The following is a 22,576-nucleotide window of genomic DNA, read 5'->3' as shown; positions in this document are numbered from 1 at the left end:
GATAATGATAGTGATAATGCATGACATGTTCAAAGCATACATCTAATTCAGAATACAAGTGGAAGATGAAACAGAAAGTCCTATTACAAGAATGTCTAGGCAGAAAGAATGACACGATATCACTGGTAGTGGGATCCCTCGTAGCTCGGATCGTATGCCTCGTTCCTATGTCTTGAGGGGGCAGTTATTGCGGAGTTTCCAGCTTCGCTAGTTTGTGAGGTTTTTTGACGACGGAGTATATGTGAGTGGACCCCTTCTAAAATGCATGTTTTAATTGTAAAAATGCATACATGAAAAGTATGATTTAATGATTACGTTTTTGTGAAATGTTTTATAAGTAACTTGGATTTGCACTTATTGATTATCATGTTATACTGAGAATATTTTGGAATACCATATTTTATCAAACTGATGTTCTTTGTAGTATATATGATGAATGACTATATACTCCTTATGAACATGTTTTTGCACACATCCTTTTAGTATATATGATGAATGACTATATGCTATGATGATGTTTTGAGATATATGTACCTATGTTTGGAAAGACTATGTTCAATGATTTTGTGTCTATCTAGTGGTCACTGTTCTGTCAACGGGCGAGGGAGATATATGGTTGGCAGGAGGTATATGTTGATGGCTTTGGGCCGAGAAATATTGATACTAATACCACTAGTTATCACACGCTATACGAGATATGTTTCATGAAAGGTTTTATGGAATGCTAGGGTTTTCGGAAAACCTGTTACTTATTATGCTATGAGTTTTCATAAAACTTTTGGGGTTAGTATGTTGATAACTATTTCAGTATTATTATATATATCAACTAGGTCCATTTATGTTTGTTTTGCGCCTCCTCAAGACTTAGAATCAAGGCGTACAATCCCAGCATCAAGGCACTCCAACATCAGCATCTTCGAGTCTTCTCGATGTAAGACCCACCCTTTTATTCATTCAATTTTATATTATTCCTTTTTAGTGTTTCATATTAGTTGTATGCTATGAACACGTTCCTCATTGGCATATTAATTGTATTTAAATTTATAAGTCTTATTTATTTCTTGTTCTCATGCATTCTAATATGGCTTCGTCATATTCGGGTGTCGGCCAGCACGTGCCTACCCTGGTGTTTGGGAGAATATCAGGGTCGGGCGTGTCACAAGGCCCATGGGTTTGGGTCAAAAGGGTCACAAATTGGGCTGGAGCCCCGTGGGTTTTGGGCTGGGTTCAAAGGACTTAGGTTGGGTTGACCCATTTTCAGGCCAATGAATTAACCGATTTTTGGGCATCACTTCAAACACCCATTACTTCTTCATTACTCAACCAAATCAAGTGATCTAAAAATGAAAGTTATAGTACTCGACAAGATGAAGAGATTGATACTTTGCACGCCGACTAACTCGTTGTGGTTTGGCCGAAAAATGCCTCGAAAGTGGCAGTGCTTGTAACAAATTTTGGAAAAGCTACTCCGAGCTATTTTCTGCGATTTTCACATATGCACAACTTAAAACAAGCTTTGATCGAATTGTAAAACGCATCCCAAGGGTTTTTAGAAGCTTACCAACGTCGAAAAATCACGAAACACGTCATAGAAGACGATGAATAGTGTCGGCCGAAAGGGAGATAAGGGTTTGGGGGGGTTCATTCTTTGTTTTTGAAAACACGGGGGTGGTGGTGGTGTTTAAGTTGTTGTGTTGTTTGTTGGTGAGGAAGACCCTTGGAGAGGGTTGTTTGAGAGACACCCAAGAGTGTAGAGAGAGAGGAAAAAAGAGTGTTGTGTGAGAGAGAGAGAGAGAGAGTTTGCTTTTGTCAAAAAGAAGAAGAAGAGGGTCACGGGTGCAAGGGGGAGCAAGGAAGAGACATGTGGGCCCTAGTGGCTCACAATTTAAGAGTCAACAAGTCTCCAATTCAAAATAAAAGTCCCAAAGTAACAGTTTACGTAAAAACCCTTTTTGTTCTGTGAAAAAGCAAGATAACTGTTACATCTAGAATCCTCATAAAGAAGATCCAGATTCTCATAGGAGATTTTTTTTTTTTTTTTTTTTTTTTTTTTTTTTTTGGGTCAGATTGAAAAGCAAAAATTGTTCTTTACTTCTACAAAAGGGAAACAAACTCCACTCTTTTAGTGTAGTTGAATTTTGCTTTAAAATTAAATTACATTCTTAAAGAGTGAGAATTGTTCTTGGCTTCAGCAACGAAAAAATTATATTCTTTGTTAAAGACATAATTTTTTGGACGAAATGTGAAAGATATAATTTATTTCAAAACTCCACCCTTATTCTGTAGGATGCAATAAAAGATTGAAACAGGCTCCCCCCTTTTAGCGTGGTTGAATCTTTCTCTTTAAAATTAAATTACATTCTCAAAGAGTGAGTATTTCTTTGCTATTGCGACAAACAAATTATGTTCTTTCTTAAAGACATAATTTTTTGGGTGAAAAATGAAAGATATAATTGATTTCAAAACTCCACCATCTTTTTGTACGATGCAAGAAAAGATTGAAACAAACTCCACCCTTTTAGTGTGATTGAAATTTTTTGCTTTAAAATTAAATTATGTTCTTAAAGAGTGAGTATTGTTCCTTGCTATTGCAACAAAAAAAATATGTTCTTTGTTAAAGATATAATTTTTTGGGCGAAATGTGAAACATGTATTTGATTCCAAAACTCCACTTTTCTTCTGTAAGATGCCAAAAAGATTGAAACAAACTCCACCCTCTTAGTGTGGTTGAATTTTTGCTTTAGAATTAAAGAATATTCTTGAAGAGTGGGAATTGTTATTTGCTTCTACAACAAAAAAATTATGTTCTTTGTTAAAAACATATTTTTTTATGCGAAATGTGTAAGATAGAATTGATTTCAAAACTCCACATTTCTTCTGGACGATGCCAAAAAAGATTGAAAAAAACTCCACCCTTTGAGTGTGGTTGAATTTTTTGCTTTAAAATTAAATTACGTTCTTAATGTGTGATATCCCACATCGCCCAGAGGAGTGATCCTTATATGTATATTCCCATCCTTACCTAGCACGAGGTCTTTTGGGAGCTCACTGGCTTCGGGTTCCGTAGGAACTCCGAAGTTAAGCGAGAAGAGGGCTAGAGCAATCCCATGATGGGTGACCCACTGGGAAGTTGCTCGTGAGTTCCCAAAAACAAAACCGTGAGGGAATGGTAAGCCCAAAGCGGACAATATCGTGCTACGGTGGTGAAGCGGGCCCGGGAAGTGATCCGCTCCGGGCCGGGATGTGACATAATGAGTGAGAATTGTTCTTTACTCCTGCAACAAAAAATTTTTGTTATTTGCTCCTGCAACGAAAAATTTATGTTCTTTGTTAAAGACATATTTTTATGGGCAAAATGTGAAAGATCTAATTGATTTTAAAGTTCCACCCTTCTTTTGTACGATGCCAAAAAAGATTGAAACAAACTCCACCCTTTTAGTGTGGTTGAATTTTTGCTTTAAAAATTAAATTACATTCTTAAAGAGGGAGAATTGTACTTTGCTTCTGCAATGAAAAAATAGTTAAAGACATAATTTTTTGCACGAAATATGAATGATATATTTGATTTCAAAACACTCATCCTTCTTCTGTACCTTGTGTGAAAAGATTGAAACAACTCGACCTTTTAATGTGGTTCAAATTTTTCTTTAAAATTAAATTACATTCTTAAAGAGTGAATATTGTTATTTGCTTTTGCAAAGAACAAATTATTTTCTCTGTTAAAGACATAATTTTTTTGCATGAAATGTGAAAGATATTGATTTCAAAACTCCATCTTTCTTTTGTTTGATGTTAGAAAAGATCGAACAAAACTCCAGTCTTTTAGTTTTGTTGAATTTTTTTGTTTTAAAATTAAATTACATTCTTAAAGAGTGAGTATTGTTCTTTGCTACTGCAATGAAAAAAATTATGTTATTTGTTAAAGACAATGTTTTGGGCAAAATGTGAAAGATATAATTGGTTTCAAAACTCCATTAATCTTTGTACGATGCCAGAAAAGAATAAAACAAACTCTAGCCTTTTTAGTGGGGTTGAATGTTTTGCTTTAAAATTAAATTACATTCTTAAACAGTGAGAATTGTTCTTTGCTCTTGCAACGGAAAAAAAAATGTTCTTTGTTAAAGACGTAATTTTTTGGGCAAAATGTGAAAGATATAACTAATTTCAAAACTCCACCCTTCTTTTGTACAGATGCCAAAAAGATTAAAACAAACTCCACCCTTAGTGTGTTTGAATTTTTGTTTTAAAAGTTTAATTACATTCTTAAAGAAGGGGAATTGTTGTTTGCATAGAGGAGTTATGCCAATCTCAAGATCCATTTTGGCTAAAAAGTCTTTCTAGTTTTGTGTTTGTATTAGAAGGGGGTGCAATAACATGGACAAATGTTAAGCAATCAACAATCACTTTACTCGACTATGTATGTATGCTTAATTCATAGGATGTTAGGGATGTCTTGAGATGCTGAAGATATGTATTAGGGTTATTTTTCACGGGCAAGAAATCTAATATTCTCACGCAGTCTCACCTATAAATGTAAGGCTTAGGTCTTCACTCTCATAAACAATATTCTAGCAAAAAAATCTACTCCCTATAGGAGTGCATATTAAGGATTTCTCAAGGTTAGTACTTTTAGTGTGCATATTATAGAAGACTTACACTTTGATCTGCTGAAGCTTTATCTAATTAACGTCAACCTGCATGATTGCATTTGTTCGACTTTCAGGTACATGTTTCCCATCCAATTTTATTCCATCGTTCTGAACCCATGTCAAACTATGATATCGGGAATATAAGGCTGCCTGCTTCTAAACGAATGTGCTAGTATTATCCTTTTTAAAAATACTTCAGAATTTGTTTCGTTGCAATTTGGTTCAGAATTTTTAAAGATATCTAGTCATGGAAAGTAAGAGACAAATTAACGAAGTTGATGATAGTCTTTCAGTTCTTATAGATGATGGTATTGTAGATGAATTGAGAAACAGCATCGAACGAAGGCTTCTCAGTGAAACACCAATGCCAGCAACCCGCTGCATCTTCAAAGTTCCCGATAAGATTCGGCTCAAAAAACCACAAGCATACGAACCTGACATCGTCTCAATCGGACCCTATCACAGTGGCCCCAATGGCAATTCTGGCAATAAATTCCGACTCATGGAAAATGTGAAGCACTGGTACTTGCACTGCCTTCTCTCACGCGTTAACATAACTTTGGCAGGCTTGATCATAGGTGTCATGGATTTAGACAAGCGCGCTCGCGACTATTACGCAGAGCCATTGGATCATCTCAAGAAGAAAGACTTCCTCGACATGATGATACTCGACGGATGCTTCCTAATCGAACTATTTCGAAAAGGACCCCATCACTACGACATTAACGACCCCGTTTACAGTGTGTCCTGCACTATGGAATATCTTTACCATGACCTTATCCTGCTAGAAAATCAGCTGCCATGGTTTGTTCTCGAGCGGTTATACAATTTAACTGCCGTGGAGAATACTACTCGCCAAGGAAATGCCCCCTCCCTCTTCGACCTTGTCCTCACCTTCTTCACAAAAATCATCCCGAACAAGCATGTTCTAAGGCCGAAACGCCCTCACAAAATCCTGCACATACTTGATGTCATAAGAGCCGTGATCGTTGCCCCGTTTGAACCCCCGCCCAAAGAGGAGAGAAAGGATAGAGAGCTGCCGCAGACGATTCCAAACGTGACAACTCTGTCCAAAGCCGGCATTCAATTCCAAAAGGGCTCCAGTGGCTGCGTACTGGACATAAATTTCGAAAACGGGGTGTTCACTATTCCACCACTACCATTCGACGAGATTACAGAGCCGCTCTTCAGGAATCTCATCGCCTTTGAGCAATGCCACCACAAACGCCGCCACAAAATAACATCTTACGCCGTCCTGATGGAGAGTTGCATCGATTCGAGCAAGGACATCGACCTTCTTTGCGACAGGCAAATACTGGGGAACTGGCTGAGCGCGCAAGACGCTGCACAGTTCTTCAACTTGCTGTACAATGACACGACGGTCGACGGATTCTACTACCAGGGACTCTGCGCTAAAGTGAATGAGTATTACAACTCTAAATGGAACAAGTGGATGGGAATGCTGTGGCGCGACTATCTTGATACGCCGTGGACGATTATTTCTTTGATTGCGGCGTTTATTCTGCTGGTTCTTACAACGTTGCAGACAGTATACACAATGCATCAGTATTATCATCCTCCTAACTAGTTATGTTAACTTGGATGTGAGTTAAACAGAAATGTTCGGTGTGTTATTGTCTTGATTTTCTTTCGTTGCCAACGATTAAGGCTTGGACATGTAATGGGTTTTTGTCTGAGTGTCATTTGAAGTTTTTTTGGACAACCTTGTGACGGCTTGATCAAGTATCTTGTCCGACCACCAAATAATATGTTGTCATGTTGTTATATCTTGTATTGCTTATTGGAGATTTTGTTTGTTATGGTTGTTATCTGATTAAGGTTATACTTTACGCCCTCCTTAACAGATTGTATTGTCCTACTCTTTTAATAAAACTACCTCATTGTCGCTTTCTATGATGATAATGTTGGAGTGAGATGAACTTTGTGATCCAGAAGTATGTAATCGAAGTAGGGGAAGCTATATGACCTTCCTAATCGGACCTTCTCGTTTTGGCTCTCTTTATCTTCCTTCAATAACATGTGAGTGGTTAATAACATATCAATAATACGTTTGTTAGTATTAAATAATTAATAATGCATTGATATCAATATGTTCGTAGATATTGAATAGTCAGACTGACCACGAGCTTAGATACTTGTATGAAATATTTAGAGCACTACTGGATATAGAGAACAATTTTAGTAATCTGAACAGATCACCACCAAACCAAAGATCTTGAACATAAATTCAAGGAAGAAGCTGCTTGCTCCTTTCGTTTATTTTTTCTGGTGGTTGAGACGGTTTTGCCGGTTGGCGCCAGACAGTTGGCCCATCCAAAAAAAACTGTTGCTTCAAGAAAGCTTTAAATTAAAGGAAAACTACTGAAAATGACTTGAAAACTTTGAGTTTTAACGATAATAACAAAATAAATGGTAAAATGAATAGTACGAAGATTAACTTTTTAGTGTAAAAATGTGATTTTTTGTAAAATGAACAGTATAAAAAACATTTTGTTAAAATTTCCTTAAATTAAAGTACGTCGGTCACTAAATTCCAATTTGTGTAGAAAAAGCCAACGACTCTCCTGTCTCCTCTGTTTTCGGAGTTTTGTTTTAATTGGCCGGTATTCTGAGATTCCTTTTATAAAGAGAAAATTCTTAGAATAATAGGATTAATTTTAGTTAAATGAGGAAACTCTTTCTTGTCCTTAATTTATTACGTGATAAATATTTTATTAGATGAGAAATGATAGAAATAATAATGAGGATATTTAAGATAAAATAGAAGTGATCGCAATTAAAAATAAGACGAGAGAAAATCGGTTAAGATGTTTTAGACACGTGACCGATCTACATATGCTCTAATTAGAAAATGCAACTAGGAGATGAAGACTTAAGATAAAAAGAGTACAGGAAGACCTATGATGTAACAACCCATCCCGGAATTTACGGAAGAAAATGAGTATTTTTGTATTTTCACTAAGTTTGGAGGATTTTTTTTTTTAAATTGTTTTTGAGCCTTAATTGGTGAGCCCAAGGGGCCCACCCCCTGTTTTGTTCCCCCCGGTTCCCTTTCCCTTTTCTTTTATTTTTTCTGAAAAGTCTCTCTCTTCTCCCTCATTCTCTCTTCTCTACCGTACTCTCTCCCTCTGTTACTCCTCGTCTCGGTGCTCTTTTCTCCGACAAGAACACACACACACACACCCGTGCCCCACACCTCATCAACGACAACAACATCACCATCTTCACCATGTCAACTCTCTCCTTCTCTTCGTCTCTGTGGAGCACAAAGGAACTCGGACGAGTTCCTCATCCTTCCGTTTTGGGTAAGCCTCAAAACACTCCAAATGCTTCTCTTTTCATCCCTATAATTCTGTTCTGACCCTGTGGTTGTGTTTTAGACGTCAAACCATGAAGAAACCACCTCGAAGACATTTCCCCAGTTTTTCGGCGAGCACCGCCCCTTTCGAGGCAATTTCCGGCCAAACCACGGCGATTTGGCCGGCGTGCAAGGTATCAATCTCTTCGTCTCGCTAAGTACTACAACTTTCCTTTTTTTTCACCCAATTTAATTGAGTATTGAATAAGTTATACTCATTTGAATCTTACCCAGTTTCCGGCAGACACCCGTGGCTTCCAGGCTGTTTTCCGGCCAACTCCGGCCACAATGACGGGAACCAAGGGTATATTTCGATTGATTACCTTCGGGGCTTCAATTTGGTATATTGAATGACATGTTTTGGTTGAGTTTTGAGCTCCATCGGAGCTTGGGAATTCTCCGGTCGAAAACCGGCCTTCTCCTTCCTTAGAATCCGGCGAACCACCAAACCCAAGGCCTTTGGGCCTTTCCTGCCAAGCCCAAAACCCTGGGCAGCCCAACCCAACCTTTTTTATTTTTTTTATTTTTGTTTTGTTAATTTAAAGGCCTTTGGGCCGTTTCATTTAGGGCCTTCGCCCTGTTAACCCTAAACCCATTAGACCCAAACCCTTTAGGCCCAAACCCGGATCCAACCCAAGTCCAAACCCTTTAACCCAATCCGGATCCAAGCCCAGATCCGTTTGACCTGCTGACCCGGACCCGGTCAACGGTCAACGTTGACTTTGACTTTGACCGATCAACGGTCAACGTTGACTTGACTTTTTGGGTTTTCGTGCGGGACCCCTCCTAGACTAATTTCGACGTTCTGAACCCGTTTCCGATGTTCGTTTCCCCAAATTCAATCGTTTGAGTAGAGTTTGACTAAATGTACCGTTTATGTGCTTAGGGGCGTTTATCTGTGGTGTTTCCTTCTTCGCTAGATGGCGTGGCTTTTCGACGGCAAAGTACTGTGAGTGGACCCCTTTTAAAAATGCATGTTTTGATAGTACAAATGCATACATGAAAAGCATGATTTGATGATTATGTTTTATGGAACGTTTTATGAGATAACATGCTTACTGAGGCTAGTTTGAATTATTACTATTTTTCCTATAACCCATGTTCTTATAGAATATCTGATGGATGACGATATGATATTTAGAACATGTTTAGAACACCTCTTTATAATATAGATGATGCATGACTTTATACTATGAAGTTGATTTTCAATATATGTATGTTCATTGGTTTTGTACTTACCTAGTGGTCCTTTCCGCTACGGGACGTAGGAATAGATCTGGTTCGTCCCGGGCGACAGTTTGGTGTTGGCATAGGGCCTGGAGTGTGTTTTCCTCTGACTGTCTGCTCAAAGATGGGGAGTCGGCATGGGGCCTGAAGTGTATTTTCCTTTGACTGTCTGCTTAGAGACACGAAGCCGGCATGGGGCCTGAAGAGTTATCGGACATTCACTAGTGTTTATTATTTATGCGAATTATGATTTGAGACATTGCATGACATGTTAGGTTTCGGAAAACCTATGTTTATCATTATATATATGTTTTCATAAAACCTGGGGGTTAATATGTTGATAACTGTTTTATTATATATATATCAACTTGGTCCACTCATGTTTGTTTTGCGCCCCCTTCAGGACTTAGAATCAAGGCATACAATCCCAACGTCCAGGCACTTCTGCATCGGCGTCTTCGAGTCCTCTCGGTGTAGGACCCACTCCTTGATTTCATTCAATTTTATATTATTTTCTTTTAGTGTTCTAGATTAGTGGTGTTCTCTGAACACAGTCCTTATTTGCATATTAATTATTCTTTTTATATTTATAAACCTTATTTACCCCTTGTTTTCAGTATTTGCACTCAATAAATGGCTTTCGTCACCCTTGGGTGTTGGCCAGCACGTGTCTATCCTGGTATTCGGGGAATATCGGGATCGGGGCGTGTCATATGAAAAGTTGGAGAGAGACTTTAAGAAAATATATGAACTACTTGGACTTAACCTAAAACCGAACACGGTAGCGTTCTAGTATTCATACAATCGATTTCACTTAGTAATATAAGGTTTGGTTGTTGATTGACATTACTGTGGCTGAGCATTATGATGCAAAATAATTTTCTCTAGTTGTAAGTCGAAAATACTAAATTTAACACACAAGAATATTGAATTTGATACTTAAATATTAGGGAGTCTTACTGAAACACACCTGATACTATTCACTTTTAATGTTAATGACATTTTTAATTTAAAAAATCACTCATGGTACTATTCATTTACAACACTATTTTGTCTTTGTGATTAAAACAAAAATTTTTGAGAAATTTTGGTTAGTTTTTTTTTTTTTTTTTTTAACATTAACGTCGTTATATTGAGTGACTCAGCTGAAATATTTCTTAAATAGAATATTGTTGTACAAAACATAGTCTTGCACACGTATTTACGAAGGTACGGAACACCTACGAACGAAAGCACTATCCCGGCCAGCAAGCTGGTTGGTCAACCACGACACGCGGCATTGTCTCATATGTTTACCACATTAAACCCAAGAACCCCACGCTTACCGTACACAACAAGAACACAACTTCCAGAAAGAAAAAGAAAAGGATTCTAAATAATGGAAAAAGGCAGCACAATACGAGCGCGCTTTCAAGCAATTTGATGGCCATGGAGACGGAAAAATATCAACTATGGAATTGCAACAATGTGTCAGAGCGATAGGCGGTGAGCTCTCGCTGACGGAGGCGGAGGTAGCGGTGGAGTACCTAGACTCAGACGGCGACGGGCTGCTAGGGTTGGATGATTTTGTCAAGTTTGTCGACGGAGGGTGCGACGAAGAGAAGGTGAGTGTTTTGAGGGAGGCTAATGTGATGATCTCTTCCAACAAAGACTCAAAAAACCCTTGTTGACAAAGACTTGAATAGGTTGACTCTACGATTTCAGTGTTGTTTATCCAAACTGAAGATGTAACCATCCAAATTGAATGTGCTTCTCGATCGCCTGAAGAGGTTTGAAGGGGTTCGCGTAAATCAAGAGTTTCTGCAGAGTAGATTTGTATGTTGATTTAGAGAGAGTCCTGAAATGTCGCACGCAACTCTGTATTTATAGTGGCTGTATTTTTTGTTAAGCTACGATGACTATTTTCAAATGTAAACTCCTTGAATGACGGTCCTTTTTTCCCGAGTTGTAAGCGCAAGTGCATCCATGCAATTTATAAAGAATTCCAATTCAATTACAACAAAACCAGCTACGAGTAGAGAAATGATTTAATTTATACGACATCACGGTCTTAACAGGCCAGTTTTTCATCTCTCATTCGCTACATTACGAACTCGTAGCTCTCATGCTGCCAGCCACGCGTGACAAAAATAACAATTAGACGACCAAAATTTCAAAACTAAGTCGGAACATTCAACACTCATGAACTCCAACCAAACTCTCTTAGTTCCCACAGCTTAAATATACACTTACACTCCCGGAATGCATACGAAGAAAACAAGACGAAAATGACACAGATGAAGCGTAATCACGCAGTGAGCTTCTGGGAAGAATTGACAGCATTTATATGCTGAAGATGTAACGCAGCCAACAGCCCCTGCCCGGTTTCTCCGGGTGCGGCTTGGACCTGAAAATCGATGAGTTTGTTCTGTTTTCTGTAGTAATCTTCCAGCGCCATGGTCTGAGGTAAGAGAGAAACGGATTACTACCCGTTTTTCAATGATTTTCTACTAACATTTTTCAATGGAAATAAACTGTCATATAAAACGGAACAAAGTCGAAATCATCAAGCAGATATAAACAGAGAACAATGGCCATACCTGCTCTGCATCGGCAGGGGAAGACTTCAGTTCTTCCTTTGACTGCAGATTTAGATTTCGAACGGAGTTGCCCATGCTAAAGATATTTCGGCAAGCAGAGAAGTTTCCGGTTCCTAGATTCTTCGTCACCAAGTTCTCATTTGTGCATTTCAAATTCACCACTAAATCAATATCAGCAATTTGGCCAACAATCTCCTGTAACAGGCAAAACGTATAAAAACACTTGGCATTCAAATCTCCATCAAAACAAAAAAAATTCAAACTTCCAAAGAAATTACAAAAATTTTCCGAAAATATGCAATGGTTTAGGGGTTCAATTTAATTAAAAGTTTGTAACCAGTTCTATTTGCACACATTGCACATTTCCCAAAATTCTAATCACAAACCATGAAGTAAAGTTTTGATTTTGTCATAGAAGTTAAAACTCACAGCTTGTGTTCTTGTTCGAGCAATCCCATCGAGGATGAACCCGTTTTCACCGGCGATTGTATCCTTTGTCCAACCTCTTCGACAACAACGCAAATATCACTTCGTCCGGGACAAGCTTCCTTTCATTCACTGCATTCGCAATCTATTAATTACCAAAAAAAATAGAGAAAGCATTCAATTCAGAAAAATCCTAGTTCTTGCAAAAGAAATTCAATTGGAATTAAAACCAAGAATTTAACTTGCTTGTAGAGAGAAGAGCGAGGGTTGAGCTCCTGGCGGACGAGGGATCCCATAGAAATGTGCGGAACTTCCAGCAGCTTCGAGAGCCTCTCGGCGTACAAGTGCTTCTTCGCGCCTCTGTCTCCGATCAGCACCCACTGCACACCTCTTCCCGGAACCCACCCGTCCGAGTCCAGCATCCGATTCCGAGTCGTCTTCCTCCGTTCCTCCTCTTCGTCCTGATCGTCGTGGTAACAGTCGTCGTCGTACTGCAGCTGAGCCGCCGCCGATCTGTAGGCTCGGCGCTCCAGATTCCCGAGACCGCGGCGCGTTATCTGGGACGCAAATACTTGGAGGCGGCTGAGTACGGTCATGGTGGCGGCCGGCGGTGGCTAACTCACTTTCTCTAGGGTTTTAGCGAGAGGGGATAGAAAGTGTTGGCGCGGATCACGTGTATCATTACTCAAATCGAATTTGTGTAGAAAAACTCAAAGCTTCTTTGTTTTCAGAGTTTGTTTTAGAGTAATGTTAGGAAAATTAAATGTGTAGGTTTAATTTTGTAAACTAAATGAAATGAAAGTTAATAATTGAATCATTACTTAAATGTTGATTATCATGTTTATTTCTTATTGATGACACATTATTTAGTCTAAAAATTTAGTATAGCTAGCATTACTCGTCATTTTAATTTGGCCGGTTTTATGAGATTTCTTTTATAAACATAAAAGTGTTAGAATAATAGGATTAATTTTAGTTAAAAGACTGGAAATGCTTCATGTCATCAATTTAATTATATGACAAATATTTATTAAATGATAAATGATATGATTAAAACAATAGGATTAATTTTTTGCACGAAATGTGAAAGATATATTTGATTTCAAAACTCCCTTCTTTTGTACGATGTCAAAAAAAATTGAAACAAACTCCACCCTTTGAGTGTGGTTGGATTTTTTGCTTTAAAACTAAATTACATTATTAAATAGTGAGAATTGTTCATTGCTCCTACAATGAAAAAATTATGTTCTTTATTAAAATATGTTTTTTTGTGTGAAATGTGGAAGATATATTTGATTTCAAAACTCTACCTTTCTTTTGTACGATGTAAAAAAATATTGAAACAAACTCCACCCTTAAAGAGTGAGCATTATTCTTTGCTCCTACAATGAAAAAATTGTGTTCTTTGTTAAAGACATAATGTTTTGCGTGAGATGTGAACGATATAGTTGATTGCAAAGTCCACCTTCTTCTGTACGATGCCAGAAAAGATTGAAACAAACTCCACCCTTTTAGTGTGGTTGAATTTTTGCTCTAAAGTCAAATTACATTATTAAAGAGTGAGAATTGTTCTTTGCTTCTGCAATGGAAAATATGTTCTTTGTTAAAGACATAATTTTTTTGGTGAAATGTGAAAGATATATTTGATTTCAAAAGTTCACCTATCTTTTAGTATGATGCAAGAAACAATTGAAACAAACTCCATCCTTTTAGTGTGGTTGAATTTCTACTTTCAAATTAAATTACATTCTTAAAGAGTGAGAATCATTCTTTGCTCTTGCAACAAAAAAATTATATTCTTTGTTAAAGACATTTTTTTTTTGTGCGAAATGTGAGATATTTCAACTCCACCATTCTTTTGTAGGATGCCATTAAAGATTGAAACAAACTCCACCCTTTTAGTGTGGTTGAGTTTTTGCTCCGAAATTAAATTACATTCTTAAAGAGTGAAAATTGTTCTTTGCTCCTGAGGCGAAAAAAAATTATGCTCTTTATTAAAGACATAATTTTTTGGGTGAAATGTGAAATATATATTTGATTTCAAAACTCCACTCTTCTTTTGTATGATGCCAGAAAAGATTGAAACAAACTCCACCTTTTAGTGTGGTTGAACTTTTGCTTTAAAATTAAATTACATTCTAAAAAGTGAGAATTGTTCTTTGCTCCTGCAACAAAAAAAATTATGTTCTTTGTTAAAAATATATTTCTTTGCGCGAAATGTGAAAGATATATTTGTTTTAAAACTTCACCCTTCTTTTGTACAATTTAGAAAAGATTGAAACAAACTCCACAAGTGGTTGAATTTTTGCTTTAAAGTTAAATTACTTTCTTAAAGAGTGAAAATTGGCATTTGCTTATGCAACGAAAAAATTACGTTCTTTAACAAAGGACATAATTTTTGTGGCAAAATGTGAAAGATTTATTTGATTTCAAAAGTCCACCCTTCTCCTGTATATGCTAGAAAAGATTGAAACAAACTCCACCCTTTTAGTATTGAATTTCTGCTTTAAAATTAAATTACATTCTTAAAGAGAGAGAATTGTTCTTTGCTCCTACAACAAAAAAAAGAATCATGTTCTTTGTTAAAGACAATTTTTTGCGAAATGTAAAAGATATATTTGATTTCAAAATTTCACCCTTCTTCTGTACAATGCCAGAAAAGATTTAAACAAACTCCACCCTTTAGTGTGGTTGAATTTTTTGCTTTAAGGTTAAATTACATTCTTAAAGAGTGATAAATGATTTTTGCTCTTGCAACGAAAAAATTATGTTCTTTGTTAAAGACGTTTTTTTTGGGTGAAATGTGAAAGATATATTTGAATTCAAAACTCCACCATTCTTCTATACGATGCTAGAAAAGATGAAACAAACTCCACTCTTTTAGTGTGGTTGAATTTTTGCTTTAAAATTAAATTACATTCCTAAAGAGTGAGAATTGTTCTTTGCTTCTGCAACGAAAATATCATGTTCTTTGTTAACAATTTTTGAGGTGTTAAAGATGCGTATTAGGGCTTCCCTTATGGGCAAGAAACATACTACTCTCACTTATATATATAAGGCTTAGGTCTCCATTCTCATGCATAATATTCTAGCACAAAACCTACCTCATATAGGAGTGCATAAGGCGTTTAGAGAGAGAAAGATCTTTGCTTATTTAATTGCTGCTCGTGGTTGAATCTTGTTCATATCAATGGCTTCTCAATGTTAGTATTTTTAGTGTGTGTATTATAGAAGACTTACACTTTGATTTGTTGAATCCTCTTCAAATTAACGTCCTACGTAATTGCATTTGTTTGATTTTCTGGTGCACGGTTCCCAACCCATTTTATTCCGTAGTTTTGCATTCATGTCAAATTGCGATTATCGAGAATATAAGGTTGCCTACTTCTAAGTGAATGCGCGAAGTATTATCCTTTTTAAAAATTACTTTAGAATTTGTTTCATTGCAATTAATTTGATTCAGATTTTTTTAAAATATCTGCAGTCATGAAAAATGAGAGAGAAATTAGCGAAGTTGATGACACTACTGCCAAGACATCCGTTCCTATAGATGGTATTGTGGAAGAAATGACAACCAACATCGCACCAAAGCTACTCCATGTTTCGCCATTGCCAGCATCCTGCTGCATCTTCAGAGTTCCCCTCCAGATTCGGCAAAAAAACGCACAAGCATACGAACCTTACGTCATCTCAATCGGACCCTTTCACCGTGGCCGCGGTGGAGATCAATTCCGATTAATGGAAAATGTGAAGCGCTGGTACTTACAGTGCCTTCTTTCACATGCAAAAGAAACTTTGCCAGGCTTGATCAAAGGTGTCTCGGATTTGGACAAGCGCGCTCGTGATTGTTACGTAGAGCCATTGGGTCTCAACAAGGAAGACTTTGTTGAGATGATGGTACTCGACGGATGCTTCCTAATCGAACTATTTCGAAAAGGACCTTCCCACGATCTACAAGAAGAGAAGGACCCCGTTTACTGTATGTCCGGCATTCGGCTATATCTTTACCATGACCTTCTCCTGCTAGAAAATCAGCTGCCATGGTTTGTTCTCGAGCGGTTATACAATTTAACTGCCGTGAAGAATACTACTAGCGAAGGAAATGCCTCCTCCCTCGCCGACCTTGTCCTCAAGTTCTTCAGAAAATACGTCGGGGACAATTGCATTTTAAACTCAAGTGTGAATCTCTGTCCTGAAATCCTGCACATACTCGGTCTCATAAGAACCGCGATCATTGCCACTTCTAAAGACGACAGCACGGGGGAAGAGATGCCGAGGGTTCCAAACGTCACAACCCTGTCCGAAGCTGGCATTAAATTCGAAGCTGGCAAATGCAAAGAAGGTCCTTCGGGTGGCATATTGAACATGAAGTTCGAAAAAGGGCAGTTCACTATGCCACAACTAGTAATCGACGAGCGGACAGGGCCGCTCCTCAGGAACCTCATCGCCTTCGAGCAATGCTACCCCAGCTGCAGCCACATGATAACGAGTTACGCCGTCCTGATGGATAATCTCATCAATTCGAGCAAGGACATCGACCTTCTTTGCGAGAGGAAAATACTGGTGAACTGGTTGAGCTCGGAAGACGCTGCAAAGTTCTTCAACGAACTGTACAACGACACAACGGTCGTGGGATCCTACTACGGGCAACTCTGCAACGATGTGAACGAGTATTATGAAAAAAACTGGAACAAGTGGATGGAAAAGCTGAAGCGCGAGCATTTTAATTCGCCGTGGGCGATTATTTCTTTGGTTGCGGCGTTTATTCTGCTGGCTCTCACAGTGTTGCAGACATATTATACAATTCATCCGTATTATTATCCTCCTAAGTAGTTATATTAATTTGGACGTAAGTTAACAGAAATATTTGGTTTGTTATTTGTCTTGATTCTGTTTCGTTGCCAACGCCTAGGGCTTGGACATGAAATGGGCTTCTGTGTGCGTGTTGGAAACTCGAGCTACAAGTTTCGTCATTTGAAGTTTTTTTTTTTGGACAACCATGTAGATAGAACTTAAGTGTGACGGCTTGATCACGTGTCTTGTCTGACCACCAAATAAGATGTTGTCACGTTGTTATATCTTGTATTAATTGTTGAAGATTTTGTTTATTATGGATGTTATCATGGTCAATGTTAAGTTTTATGTCTCCTTTGACATATTGTATTTTCCTTCTCTTTTTAATAAAACTACCTCATTGTCACTTTCCATAATAGCAAAGTTGAAGTGAGATTGATTTTGTACTTTTATCGGGGGGGGGGGGGGGGGGGGGGAAAAAGATGTTGGCACATTTTCGTTTACCTTCTACCTAGACTTTTATAGACAAATCGAGAACTATGTAATTAAAGTAGGAGAGGCTATATATATGACCTTCGGACCTTCTCATTTTGGCACTCTTTATCTTCTTTTTCTTAGTGTTGCTCGATAATTGAAACGTCTATTTTTCAATTCACTCTTTTAAAATCAATCAAATTAGAAATTGTGCTACATTGCAGTTAAGAAGAAAAGTCGAGAATAATCAAATTAGAAGGTTAACAGCATACCTCATTGGACTATTGATACTATCAATAGTATGAATAATATGTGGATAATTAATAACATATCAACAAGTGTTAGAATTTCTCTGTCCCACATCAGCCAAAAGGTTTGAGAACAAGCCCTTTAAATAGAATTACCGCACTCTAACTAATTTCGAGACCTTTTGTATTAAAACCCCACACCTGACGGATTGAGCAAGTGGCCAAGTGAGGACAATATCAGTGTTGTTGGAGTAGGTCCATGGCCCGTCTACCTGATATTTAAGAACAAGTTTGTTTATTTTATTTTATTTTATTTTTCATAAAAATGGTAAACGCCCATGGTTTATCTAAGTTTTTCTGGTTAAGCTTTTAAAGAAGGGAAAAAAACATGTAGCTACCTGTATAAAATACTTAATTAGGGCACTAGTGGATAAAGAAAACCGTTTTAGAAATCTGAATAGAATCGCCACCAAACCAAAGAATTTGGATATAAATTCAAGAAAGAAGCTGCTCGCTACTTTCGTTTAATTTTTATGGTGGTTGTGGCGGTTTTGGCTGTCGGCGCCGGACGGTTGGTGACACACCCCGACCCCGAAGTCCTAGGAACACCGAGATGGTCACGTGCTGGCCGACACCCGAAGGGTGACGAAGCCATTTAATTTAAACAAAAACTAAGAAAATAAACTAAAGTACGCAAAGTAGGCAAACCACACAAAAGAGTTCAACTTCTAAATATTGAAATTAGGTAAACACCCAGCACGTCCAGAGCATAAGTCTAAAACAGAGTACAAGCAGAATTAAGAATAAAGAAGTGTTATTACAATATATGGCGAAGCGGAGCAAAAAGGACACAAATCACTGGTAGGGGAACGCCTCGTAGCTCAAGTCGTAATCCTCGTTCCTAGGTCCTGAAGGGGACGCAAAACAAAGGTGAGTGGACCAAGTTTATATATACAGTAGTAGTAAAACAATTATCAACGTACTAACCCCCAGGTTTTATGAAAACACATATATAATGAGAAATATAGATTTTTCCTTAATCTAGCATGTCGTGCAGTGTCTCAAATCATCAATCGCATAAAATAGTAATCACTAGTGAATGTCCGATATAACACTTGAGGCCCCATGCCGGCTCCCCGTCTCTAAGCACACAGTCAGAGGAAAATGCACTTCAGGCCCCTTGCCGGCTCCCCGTCTCTGAGCAGACAGTCAGAGGAAAACACACTCCAGGCCCTATGCCAACACCAAACCGTCGCCCGGGACGGACCGGATCTATCCCTACGTCCCGTAGCGGAAAGGACCACTAGGTAAGTACAAAACCAGTGAACATACATATATTGAAAATCCACTTCATAGTATAAAGTCATCCATCATCTATACTATAAAGAAGTGTTCTAAACATGTTCTAAATATCATATCGTCATCCATCAGATATGTTATAAGAACATGGGTTATAGGAAAAATAGTAATAATTCAAACTAGCCTTAGTAAGTATGTTATCTCAAAATGTTTCATAAAACATAATCGTAAAGTCATGCTTTTCTGTGTATGCAATTCTACCATTAAAACATGCATTTTCAGAAGGGGTCCACTCACCGTACACCGAGGGTGCAAGCCGTACCAAACAGGAATAACAGAATCACCGCTAAGAATCGCACCTAAACACACAATTGAGTACTTTCAGTCAAACTCTACTCAAACGATTGAATTTGAGAAAACGGACATCGGAAACGGGTTTAGAACGTCGAAATTAGCCTAGGAGGGTCCCCGCACGAAAACCCAAAAAGTTAACGGTCAAAGTCAACGTTGACGGTTGACTAGTCAAAGTAAAAGTCAACGTTGACGGGTCACGGTCAACGGGTCAAGTCAACGGGTCAACGGGTCACGGGTACGGGTCACGGGTCAGGTTTTTGGGTTTTGGGTTTTGGGCTAACAGAAAATGGGTTTGGGCTTTTGAACCTCACGGCCCAAGGCCTAATTACAAAAAGGAAAAGGGTTTTGGGCTGCTACCAAGGCCCTAAGGTCTTTTGGGTTTTCAAATGAAACAAAAATAAAAATAAAAAAGGAAACGGTTGGGCTTTTGGGCTAAAACCCGAAATGGCCTAAGGCCCGTGGGGAGAACAAGATGGCCCGAAGGCCTGGGTGCCCGGAGAAGAACACCGGAGCTTCCATAGCTCCGACCAACTTTAAACACTCGAACTAGACCCCGATCTAGGTACCAAAATGAAGCACTAAACGAGAGGAGTAATTTTATACCTTGGGTTCGCCGTGAAACGGCTTGTGGTGGCCGGAAAAGTCCTCGGAACCCACCCAACTCGCCGGAAATTTGGGTGCCTTCACCCGTGCCAAAAACACTCCAACCTTGGAAATCAAGAACCCAAACTCAATAACCACATTTAACCAACCTCTAACAAGACTAAAAAGGAAGAAACCATGCTTACCCAACCGGAAAAATCACAAAACTCGCCGGATGTGTTCGTACCCTCTTGGCGCCGTGAGCAAGGGAGAGAGGGAGAGAGCTAAGGTTTGATGATGATGATGGTGGCTGCGTCCTCAAGCAGGTGCAACAATGGGTGTGTGTGTGTCTTTCACGGGTAGAAGAAGAAGGAGAGGAAAAAGAGAGTTTTTGAAAAAGAGAGAAAGAAAGATGCAGACAAACCAAAACAAAAGAAAAGAAAAGAAAAAGAAAAAGAAAAAGGAGAAGAAGAAAAAGGTAGAAAAAGGTGTCACGGATTTGGTTTGGGGGGGGGGGGGGGGGACAAAAGAGAAAAAGTAAGGGAGTTAGGGTGCTGCCACGTGGCAGTCTAGGGGGGACAAAAGAGAAAAAGTAAGGGAGTTAGGGTGCTGTCACGTGGCAGTCTAGGGTAGAGTAAAAGACTAAATTTTCAGATTTTGATTGTGTAACAAAATGAAGACCAAAGTGATAATTCTATAAATTTTTAGGAAGAATTACATAATTATCTTTATAAGCAGGAACGGGTGTAACAGTTGGTCCATCCAAAAAATCTGTTGCTTCGAGAAGTCTTTAAATTAAAGTTAGTCCGTCACTATAATCCAATTTGTGTACAAAAAGCCAACGACTCTCCTGTCTCCTCTGTTTTCAGAATCTTGTTTTAATTTGGCCCGTTTTATGAGATTCTTTTATAAATAGAAAATTGTTGGAATACTAGGATTACTTTTAGTTGAAAGAGTGGAAATGTTTTGTTGTTATCAATTTATTTCATGACAAATATTTATTAGATGAGACAAGATATGATTATGAATGATAGTATTCGAGATAAAATAAGAATGATCGTATGAGAAAAAATCAATTAAGGTGGCTTGTACAATGAACCGAAGACCTACAGATGGACGCGGCTAGAAAATGCGATTATGAACTGGAAGCACATGATGAAAAAAGTAGAAGATGACCTGAAACCATGTGCAGTAGTGTTGTACGATTCATACAATCCATCCCATTAAGTGGAATAAGACTTTAAAGTTGTCATTTGACATTACTAAGATTGAGCACTATAGTCCAATAATAATTTACCCTACTTGTAAATCGAAAATATTAAATTCAACTCACATCAATGTTAAAATCGATACCTAAATGTTAAAGTCGTTATATCAAATGACTTGGCTAAAATAATTTTCTTAAATAGAATATTGTTGTACAAAACATAGTCTTGCACACGTGTTTACGAAAGTACCCAACACCTAGCATCCCGTCCAGCAAGTTGGTCAACCACGACACGCGGCACTGTCTCATATATGTACCACATTAAACCCAGAACCCTACGCTTACCATACACAACAAGAACACAACTTCCAGAAAGAAAAAGAAAAAGGCTTCTAAATAATGGAGAAAGTAGCACAATACGAGCGCGTTTTCAAGCAATTTGATGGCAACGGAGACGGAAAGATATCTCCTATGGAGCTGCAACAATGTGCCGGAGCGATAGGCGGTGAGCTCTCGCTGACAGAGGCGGAGGTGGCGGTGGAGTACCTAGACTCAGACGGCGACGGGCTGCTGGGGTTGGATGATTTTGTCAAGTTTGTCGACGGAGGATGCGACGAAGAGAAGGTGTGTGTTTTGAGTGAGGCTTTTAAGATGTACGTGATGGACAGGAGTGGGTGCATTACGCCCAAGAGTCTTAAGAGGTTGTTGAGTCGACTCGGCGAGTCCAAGAGCGTCGACGAGTGCAAGAACATGATTGCGAGGTTTGATCTCAACGGTGATGGGGTGCTCAATTTTGATGAGTTTAAGGTCATGATGTTTTGAATGATGGTGTATGAGGTGTGATTTTGGTTTGTTTTTGCTACTTTTGTAAATTGTTCATTCATTGTTACTTGGCTTTATGGCTTGAGTGCCGGTTTTCAGCCAGTCTAACTTGAGACTGAGATTGTTACGTTCATTCATTTGCTTCTCTACGGCATATTTGGATTAGGCTGGTTGATTAGGACATTATTTTCGAGTACAAATCGCCTACCTGTAAAGAGTAGTTTAGAATATTGCATCCCATAAAATAAAAATGCTTTTCTACTAAGTCTACTCCTTCTCCTATCTTTACAAGGGTTGGTGTTGCTCCATGTTCATGCAGTTTAAGTTAATCATGCATTTTATGTACTTTAACTAGTTTTTGTTTCATTTTGTCATTGGTCTGGGATATGACGATCATGACATCTCATGTTCAAGAGTCTTCCCTCTTGTTCAATGTTCTGAAATATAAAGGCCTCGTTTGTAATAAAAAAAAAGAATTAGAATAGATAATTCTCTACACCGAACGAGGTCTAAAGATAAAAGTCGCTCTTTGGTTT

At 38.3% G+C, this 22,576-nt stretch overlaps 3 protein-coding genes and 1 pseudogene across 3 annotated transcripts; 3 read left to right on the top strand and 1 right to left on the bottom strand.

The window, feature by feature from the left end:
• The first annotated feature begins 4,896 nt into the window (after window positions 1–4,896).
• LOC137739798 (UPF0481 protein At3g47200-like) lies at window positions 4,897–6,324 on the top strand. Its single transcript, XM_068479510.1, has one exon. The coding sequence runs from the start codon at window positions 4,897–4,899 to the stop codon at window positions 6,235–6,237; it is 1,341 nt and encodes a 446-aa protein (XP_068335611.1). The 3' UTR covers window positions 6,238–6,324.
• Window positions 6,325–11,268: 4,944 nt separating this feature from the next.
• LOC137739800 (probable adenylate kinase 7, mitochondrial) lies at window positions 11,269–12,919 on the bottom strand (annotated as a pseudogene).
• Window positions 12,920–15,450: 2,531 nt separating this feature from the next.
• LOC137738815 (UPF0481 protein At3g47200-like) lies at window positions 15,451–17,377 on the top strand. The gene is made up of 2 exons (XM_068478287.1): window positions 15,451–15,463; window positions 15,745–17,377. The coding sequence occupies exons 1-2, from the start codon at window positions 15,451–15,453 to the stop codon at window positions 17,091–17,093; spliced, it is 1,362 nt and encodes a 453-aa protein (XP_068334388.1). The 3' UTR covers window positions 17,094–17,377.
• A 4,194-nt stretch (window positions 17,378–21,571) lies between these two features.
• LOC137738712 (putative calcium-binding protein CML19) lies at window positions 21,572–22,275 on the top strand. The gene has a single exon (XM_068478185.1). It carries the CDS (start codon window positions 21,618–21,620, stop codon window positions 22,038–22,040), a length of 423 nt encoding a protein of 140 aa, XP_068334286.1. The 5' UTR covers window positions 21,572–21,617; the 3' UTR covers window positions 22,041–22,275.
• The last annotated feature ends 301 nt before the right edge of the window (window positions 22,276–22,576 follow it).

This window comes from Pyrus communis, chromosome 7 (genome assembly GCF_963583255.1).
Source record: "Pyrus communis chromosome 7, drPyrComm1.1, whole genome shotgun sequence".
In the NCBI taxonomy this organism is placed as follows: Eukaryota; Viridiplantae; Streptophyta; class Magnoliopsida; order Rosales; family Rosaceae; genus Pyrus; species Pyrus communis.
This window is presented reverse-complemented; position numbering and strand designations above follow the sequence as displayed.